We start from the raw sequence: 9,630 nt of genomic DNA, 5'->3' as shown, positions 1-9,630 counted from the left end.
CACACACACACACACACACATTTCCACTTTCATTAACACTTTATATTGCCTCTTCCTTTGCCTGTAAAATCATTCTTTGCTGATCTCACTTTTGTTGTATATCATAAAACATATACACCATATATATATGCTTAGCCAATCACACACTTTCGGTGCAATTACAAACAACTGCAGTTTTAAAAAGTTTTTTTCTTTTTTGGGGGTTTCTGGGCGCTTGTATTTTCAGGCACACTTCTCCAGCCTTATTTACAAACTGCACGTTGCTACTCTCTCTCAATGCTACGAGACTTGCGGCTCTATTTATCTCACTCTAGTTTCTGCTGTTCCGTGGCCGCTGCTGCCTCTGTGTCTTTGAGCACAAGTCTTTAAAGGATGGCGAAGCGTGTTTGTGTTTATGTGCACTCCGTGCTTGGTCTCTTATCTCTCTTCATGGTCAAGCTCCTTTTTTTGTCAGTGTTTCTCTTCCTGCTATGCACAGGGATAGAAATTGGTTCCGATATTATGTTGCTGATGCAAGGTAAAAAAAAGAAGACTCTAGAGGTTCAGGTTTGCTGGTCCCTAGGAACAGCTGTTCAGTTTGGTTTTGTTTTAATTCCTCTGAAATCTGAGCTATATTTCAGTCGATGAAAGTGCATGTATTTTCTCATTTGAGTATTTTAGAGGGTTTTTTTAAAGGTTAGGGTGGGGGATACTTTTCTGAACCAACGGCCATTACTTTACTTTTCCGATCCAGCGGCCAATAGGGTGGGGGATGGCCTGTGTTGTCAATGAGACTCAATCAGCAGTGTTTTCATTTTGGCAAAAGCAAGGCGTTTTGTCATTTCTTATTTTCTGAGTTTGTTCTTTCTTAGATTATTCTATCCTCCTCTTTTCACGCCAACAAATGAACATAGTGGATATTGAGGGGATCGATAAGTTTAATTAAATAACTTCTTGCTTTGATAAAATCAATGGGAGATATATGATACCACAGTTTTTGCCTTTGTGGGCCTGTTTGTAAGTTCGTTAAGCAAATCAATTGCAGAGGTTTTATGCCACTGTAGATGCTATTTAGATCATCGACGAGATTTGCTGCTTTGGCCATGCATGAAAGGGCCAACTTCGGCTTTCTCCCAGCAGAAAGATGGAGATACTGAATTGAAACCCTCTTTTTTTTGGGAGGAGGGGTGGGGGAGTTTTTTATGGCGCTCGCTACTACATTAGGTCATATGAGCGTGCGGGACACACTGAACATTTTCAGCTGGAAGGAAATTTTGAAATTTGCCTGGGTGGTGCCCGAAGCCTACTCTTATAGATTTTAAACCACCAAGGGATCTTTAACATGTGCAACTTGCACACAAGACCTCCGAGATTTTTTGCCTTTGTCCGAGAAGGCTAAGTGTAGAGCTTACCTACCATAAGGTCAAGGGTGTGGCTGAAAGACAGCCCTAAGAAGGAGCCGAGGAGAAGCAGTAGAAAGGCTGCAGAAAGAGTCAGGAGCCCAGAGGAGGGGGCAAAGGAGGTGAGGGGGTGGGAGCAGGAAAGGATGTAAAAGGAGAACATTTTAGAGAAGAAAATTTTCCGTTGCTATCCGGATTTGAACCAGGGACCTATGGAATGAGAAGCGAACATCTTAACCTCTAGGCCAGGAGAGCCCCCTAAAACCTCATCCGTATAGAAATCAAACTCATGTCTTCTGTGTTATGGCAAAGTGCCAAACTACTATACCACAGATGCCAGGTTATAGGTTTGTGCAGTAACGATGTTCAAATGAATAGATGAGGGCTGTTATGTGTTATTGTTGTCATTGAGGTTTCCTTTGAAAGCTGGTAGGTCCAGCACTGAGGCAAAAATCGTTACTCGCCCCAGTAGTGTGTTTTTTACAACCATCTTTGTCTCCTGATTCTTTTATATAGTTGTTTTTTAAAATTGTTCTTTTGTTTGTCTTAATGTTTTGTCAGTCTTATGACGATCATTGTACCGTCATACTTGTCTCTCCCTCAGGAAACAGTCTTAGTATCTGTATATTCTGCCGTAGAGTGTAGCGATTTGTATATTTTCAATTTCTTAATTTTTCACTAATTTACACGTTGATTGTACTTTGCTTATTTTAATAGTACAAATAGAAACAGCAATAGCTCTCCTAACTTAATCTGTGCTCTTTATTTTGTATTATCTACTGTTGGAAATTCAGTTTCCAACTTATATTCAACTTGTAAATAATTGTGATCGATTTGAAGAGTTTTGCACTTTGTGTGCTTTGTTAATGTGGTGCGTCCGATAGATCATTTTCAAGTAGAACAGTATGGCATGCCAGGTGGGTCAGCAGACCATTAATGTCCATGTGTGTGTTATACAGGCCCTAGCTCAGAAGAACTATAACACTTTTTACTTTTTGTAAGTTTATTATTTTTTTCCGGTGGAAAAAAAGTATCAATCGCTGGTTCTTTTTGCAGTTCCGCATACCTTGTAAACGTCTGCACATTTAATTTTGTTTCAGAAAGACAAAAGTTAAAAGCTCTCTGAGGCAGTCAATTGCTACAGCCATCATCACATGTTACATTTTATTAGGAATAACTTATTGTAGTAATCTTTCGGTGTGTCACAACTGTTTAAATGATCATACTTACATGTAATTTGCTCTGAGCACCTTGTTACATCCCCCCCCCCCAAAAAAAAACACCCCACCCCAGAACAAAACAATATTTACAAACAACACCCCTACCCTCAACTTTGTCATCATTATATTGTGTTTTCAGTTCCTTTTCCATTTCTAATCTTGTTGGGCTATTCTGATTGTAATTTCTATTTTCACCAGTGCCATTTCCACATTTATCATCACCACCACCTCTGCTATCTTTATCATCATCATTATAACAGGGCTGCCTAAATCAACCGATTTTTCCACTAGTTACTGATTTTGGACCTGTTCTACTGTCATACTGATAAAGGTGTCAAAACTACCGGATTTGAATTGCAATGGGCACCGAGAGTAAATGAAAAAAAAAGCCCATTCTGCACTGCATCTGTTTTTGCTGAAATCTGTACATTCCGAAAGTTCCGTACTTGCTGTATCGTCATATCAACTCCATTCGTTGAAGAAAAAGATAGTACAGCAAGTTAGAGTACAGGTTTGGTGATTTGCCTACTCTGTCAATGCTGCAATGACAAATTGAATAGTAGCAATGGGAAAATGCTATTTTTAACCCCTGGAAAGCTCTAAATTTCAATGTGTTCCAGGGACACCCCACCCCCCCCCAGCTCTAAATTTCAATGTGTTCCAGGGACACCCCCCCCCCCCCCCCCCCAAATGTGTTCCAGGGACACCCCCCCCCCCCTTCTGGACTTTTCTTGGGGGGGGGGGGGGGGGGGGGCTATGCTGGAAGAAGAAAGAAACACATCTTTTTTAAGATGCATTTGAACTTGAACTGCCTGACGCGATACTGGAGGATAAGATATGGAAACTAAATTTTATGATAAGAGCGCTGTGTGGCATAGCACCCCTATGTTGGATACCTATACATCATGACAGCTTGTTACTGATTAAAACTGGTTCTTTGACATGGCAATTTTAAAAAATTGATATTTAGTCCATGATGCTGTGATTGCCAGATTTTCAGCTTCACTACACCCCAACATTATCATAGTCCTTCCAGCTCTGGCTCTCGGTACATGTTCTCATCTAATGTCACTTTTTGCTGTGTCGTTAGCCTATCTATACAGTTTTAAAAAAACAGAAGTTTTGTCTTTTTAAAAAAATCTGTGAGTGCTGAAATTCAAACATGGTTTTGACAGTTGAATCCTTTCCAGAGGCAAAGCTAATTAAAATTGTCTCTCATACCTAAGTCGTAGACTTATCAATGCCCTATTGGTATGTTGTCAGAAAATATGTTTTAGTATTATATAGTTTCTATGGTGCAGACTGGATTTTGAAGTCAGTGTGGCAGTCACCCTGCTCTCAATTCCACAATCAATACAGACTGCTCACCTTCACTTATGCACACTCAAACAACACCCCCCTCCCACATACACACACACACACACACTCACACACACACACACCCACACCCACACCCACACAAACACAAGCGAGGGCCTGCACGCTCGAGTGCTCTCACACATGCTCTCTCTCTCTCTCTCTCTCTCTCTCTCTCTCTCTCTCTCTCTTTCTCTCTCTCTCTTTCTCTGTCTGTCTGTCTGTCTGTCTATCTGTCTGTCTGTCTGTCTGTCTGTCTGTCTGTCTGTCTGTCTGTCTGTCTGTCTCTCTCACTCACACACACACACACATCAATTTTCAAAAATATAATTTCCCGATACATGTATCACAAAAAGGAAGACCCCACCTACGTGTAACGGAGCAACGATCATCTTTTAAAAATTCTTTGTCTTTGTACTACCTGATTGATGCTCAAAATACCTGAAACTGAACCTGAATTTTCCTGAAATGGGAACTTTGAGGTAGGCAGCCCTGAATTATCATGATCATTATTACTGTCGTCATCATCATCACCATCACCAACATCCCCTGCCACCTGTCTCTTTCAGAGAATGTGATTGATGGAGGCAATGTGATATGGGACAGAGACTATGGTAATTCACACAAAGATTATGGTAACTCACGCAAAGTCCTGTCTGTGTTTTCTTTTTTTCTTTTTCTTTTTTTTTTTTTTTACCGTCTCTCTCTTTCCAGGGGTCTTTTTGTTGTGTAGGGACTATGTTGTTTCAAGATCTCAGTATTCTTTGTCGAGAGCTCCCACATTTTCAATCAAAATTTCTGCGCCTCTTTGTTTCGCTTTTTCTGTTTTATTTTTGGTATATAAATATATTATTTCTTGTTTAGAATTATTATGGTGTGTTCTTATCGATTGTTGGTTCTTATAAAACACACATGTGAGGCAGCGTGGTGAAATCAGGCTCTCTACAAAATAATCGAAGTTAAGAAACTGGCTTTTTTCGCAGGTTTGTGAATTTTTATCGAATTTATTTTTTTGGCTCAACACCTTTCATGCCCATTAAAAAACACTTTCTGTGTGGACTTTACTGAAAAACGTTGATTAAATGCACAAAAAATGTAAATTTTCAGTTTCCACCAACTCTTAAGCTAAGGAAATAACCAATCTTTGGCGGCCATTTTCTCAATTTTATCTCTGATACCAGGTGACCCTCACTTCCTTCATTCGCAAATGCCTCACAACTTGTATTCAAGACAAATGGATATTTTTTTAAATCCAAAGCAAGACAAATGAACAAGCTTTAAGATAATACCAATAACTGCACATGCCCAAAAATTGACGAGAGCCTGATTCCACCGCGCCATGACACATATTATTGTTGCTCAGTAACTGTCTAAGGCCTCAATGTGATGTGTCAATTTCATATTTTCTTCTTTAGAGCATCGTATTTCTTTACTTTTTTCTTCTGTAAACTTAGAGAGTTTCCACTGTTTTAAAAATGGTGTTGGGAAAAGCAAACTTAGAGACCACCTTTCCTTTTCTTTTTCTTTCTTTTTTTTTCTCTGTCTGTCTCTCTTGTCTCTTCCTCACTGTCTCTCACTCACACCCACATAACCTGTGCTCTGGCATAACTGAATAGTTTGTAATCATTTTGAAGTTATTGAAGAACAGAATTAGGTATGAGAGTAAAATTAGTGGGTGAAAGAGAGGGGGGGGGGGAGAGTTCAATTTTTCTTATGATAAGGCTAGAGATATAAATTCAGAATCAAACTACATTTGTTTTAATATCAGGAGGAAAGATTTGCTTACGGAAATACATATTTCCTGCACCACTTTGTACTGTTTAAAGAAAAAAATGCTATCGGGAAATAACCCTTGCAGATTGTCTGTTTCTCTTTTTCAAATGTCCGGACACTTTGGATTTTTAAAAGTAATTCCTATGTGAAGTTAGTATAAATTCATTAAAAAATCTTACTTCTGATGTTGTTTCGATGTTTGCAAACAGTTGTGAGGAGGGGAAGAACAATAACTTTAATTTGCTGTTTTTGAAGAGTTCCTCCTTGCTCTGAAGACATTAACTTATTAATATGATCTTACAGACTGGTCTTGTACTGTTTGTTATTAGAGTAGGAGTGAGTCTGTGTTCAAGCTACCTTGTCCAGTGTTTGTAAACTGTAAAAGCTGTCGTTTTTTGGGTGTCAGTGGGATATAATAAAATGTCCTCTGTTTTCTGGATTTGGAGGCCCTGCATGTTCGTCTCTTCTGTTGGTTCTGTGCAAGACTTTTTGAGTATTTGTTACTTTTTTGTGGACATAGAATTTTTTATTCAAAAGCATAATAATACATTTTTAAAAGCACCCAAAAAAACCCAAAACAATTGAATGCGCTGTATTAACAGCAATGTATTCTCATACGACAGCGTTGCCTTTGACTCGTTTTCTTTTTCTTTTCAACTTTAAGTTGTTTCAATGGTTTCCTTTTGATGACAGGACAAATTGTGTCTCATTTCCAGTTTTAAGTTGACGGTCTTGCATGCATCCACAATATTGAGTGTTTTTAAATTTATGTTTTTTGGAGATAGTTCAGTGTTTTGTTGCAAGAGCTCTATAGTGTTGCTGGAATGAAACGGCAGTGAATATTGTTAGCATATGTGTGTATGTAGATATATTTATACATATGTGTGTATGTATGATGTATACTCTCTCTCACACACACACACACACACACACACACACACACACACACACACACACACACTCACACGCACACTCACACATGCACACATTGATTCATTTATTAGAAGTATACGCAGACACACCCACAGATATGTATATATATAATACATTATATATATATGTATATATAAATATATAATAAGTGTGTAGCAAGTTTTCTGTTTCATGTTGTTTAGTGTACACTCTAGTATTATGGACATTGTCAAATTCTACACCTAGGTTGTTTATTCATGGCAAGGTGTGCACTTCTTGGTCTAATTCACCAAATTCTTAAATTATAATAACAGCACGAGGAAACACTGAGTGAATTATTAATTCATTAATTAATTAATGTATTTATTCGTTTATTTATTTCTTTAAATATTTTATTTTTTTTGATGAGCTAAATAGCTACATCTTGTCTGCCCTGAGAAACTCCTCTGACTAAAACTCCACCTTTTGTGAGCATGAGTGGGACTAAATGGATGTACCCGGGTTCATTTTCTTCTCATTAAGTTCACAGATGAATAGTATCTGAAAATTGGATTTTCCTGATATTTGTTTAGATTTTAATGCTAGTTTTCCTGGGAAATCCAATCTAGCTAACGGTATTAACATTCGGAATGCTGTGTACTTAACTTCAATAATTGCACCTTTTCTAAATCTTCTCAACAGTCAAGAGATTTCTTGTGCCTATTAAAGGAATGATGTTTAACGTGTTTCAATATAATGAATTGGGGATAATGTTTAGCATTTAGGATAATTTTACTGAACACTGCTCCTCTTTCAGTATGTGTGGTGTGTGGGTGTGTGAGCAAAGCGTCTGTCTGTCTGTCTGTCTGTCTGTCTGTCTGTCTGTCTGTCTGTCTGTCTGTCTGTCTGCCTGTCTGTCTGTCTCTCTCTCTGTCTCTCTGTCTCTCTCTCTGTCTCACACTCTCTCTCTCACTGACTCTCTCACTCTCTGACTTTCTCTTACAAACTCTCACCCATGGTGTCTGTTCCAGACCATCCTACCAGCTAGCTTTAAGTAAGAGTTTTGCATCCACATGGCCATACTGTTGGAAAGCTTTCACTCTGATGTTTTTATCTGTCTATCTTGCTCTTTCAAGTTCTAAATGACCTGTTGTGGTGTCAATGTACTTCTCTTTACCCAAACTAAGAAAAGAAGACAAGTTTGAAGTTTTAAAAGTGTGTCTTAGAACTCTTTGTCTTAACAATTTCATCCTGACTTTCAACGTTTCACTTTCCATCCATCTTTTTCATTTTGTTTGTACTTTTTTTCATTCTGCTATTTTTGTTCATCTGTGTTTCATTCCCCTGCTGTGACAATGGTCTTTTGTGCTTAAAGCAAAAACCAAATCTAACAAACAAGAACAAGATTCCATAAATAAAGATCTACACCTAAGAAGAAAAAGAGAAAAATAGAATAGATTGAGATTAGACTCCCCCCAAAAAAACATGAAATATTCATCATTTCATTTCTGTGTTTCCGTGATAATCACAAATAATTTTGTTCAAGTTAATGGGGCTGGGTTGTGTTGATTGTAAAACAACGAATTATCTGCTACCCCCATCCTTCTGCGCCCCATCCACCCTCTCCGAAGAAGCAAGAGAGGGGTAATATAAAGTGAGGTAAAGCAATAACAACTATAAGAAAAATCCTTAGGTTTGCTGCGGCTAAGTTATTGACTAACTTTATTAATTGTTTGTAGTCAGGAACATATTGCTTGCTTTCTAAGATAATATATATATATATATATATATATTATAGTTCTTTGGTTAATCCACTTATATCCAGTCTGGATGCACCTAGTTTGTACTGTGGTCAATGCTTTTTGTATAACCCTGGGCCAGTTTGTAGTTTGCTCTTAGTAAAGATCTAACGCTTTTTATCCCATGCCTGAGGTGCGGGCTCATACTGCTGCTGTATGTAGGCTTCAGTTGTTTTGTATTGATGTGGTCTTCCCTGCGTCAGCCATATGCAAGGTTATATGTTTGTACTTGTGTAGTTTTCATTTGATTAATGTTTCCTACTTTTTTATTGATTGAATGGTTGGACATTGTCACCGGCAGGTCCTACTTCTGTACTCTTCTTCAAATTTCTGTTTTGGCAGTCTCACTTTTTCCCTTGCTCTTAAGGACTGTTTTTGTGTCAATGTGCTGCTTTTTACTGAAATTAAACAATCACTGAAGGTCTGAAATAAAACAGTTATTGATCTCTTAATGAAAAGAAAACAACCCATCCCCAACATAATATAGGAATAAAAAAGCATCTTTATATAAATATTAAGTGTCTTTCTCGACTCCTATAAGATTTGTCTATCTCTGAGTCAAGTATGACCTGTTCTCTACTCTGTGCGTGTGCGTCTGTGCGTGTGCGTGTGTTTGTGTGTGTGTGTGTGTGTGTGTTTGTTTTTTAATTATAAAAAAAAAAAATGTAGTGCTTGCAGATAATCTGAAATAATACATTTAATTAATGAATTTTCATCTTAGTTCACACATGTGTGACTAGCTTCTATTTACATTTTGCATTTGCCTCCTTGTTGTCTGTCTTGAGCTGCACAGGAAGACATTAACTGTCACTTATATATATGTCGGTTGGACACGGAACTTCACTGATTGAGCTGTTTGCATGTTTTCTGCACATCTCATCACACCAGTCCTTTCTCCCACTGGTGATCTTTTTGCTTACATTTTTTGAGTTCCTATTTTTTTAATTGTTCTATCCAACAGCTGTCTTAATATCACTCCTAATGTAATTTACAGTCGTAGTTTCTGTTTGCAGACTCCTACTCTGTGTTTCTTTGTTTAAGTCGTAATATAGACTTTTTATTACGTGACACTGCAGATATTCCTTTGAGTATTGTCTGGAATTATAATGATTAGAATAGCGCAAATGCACAAACCGGTACATCTGCTTCAGCTCATACATACTCTCTCTCTCTCTCTCTCTCTCTCTCTCTCTCTCTCTCTCTCTCTCTCTC

At 37.9% G+C, this 9,630-nt stretch overlaps 1 protein-coding gene across 1 annotated transcript in view; it reads left to right on the top strand.

Annotated features, from left to right (window-relative positions):
• Nucleotides 1–9,630, top strand: part of LOC101852851 (tyrosine-protein phosphatase 99A) — a gene marked incomplete in the record, with an annotated part of 96,206 nt that overhangs the window by 56,703 nt on the left and 29,873 nt on the right. The window contains 1 exon segment of the mRNA XM_013082782.2: nucleotides 4,525–4,590. Within this exon segment, the coding sequence (XP_012938236.1) occupies nucleotides 4,525–4,590 (66 nt within the window).

This window comes from Aplysia californica, unplaced genomic scaffold (assembly GCF_000002075.1).
Source record: "Aplysia californica isolate F4 #8 unplaced genomic scaffold, AplCal3.0 scaffold00194, whole genome shotgun sequence".
NCBI classification, from domain to species: domain Eukaryota; kingdom Metazoa; phylum Mollusca; class Gastropoda; order Aplysiida; family Aplysiidae; genus Aplysia; species Aplysia californica.
This window is presented reverse-complemented; position numbering and strand designations above follow the sequence as displayed.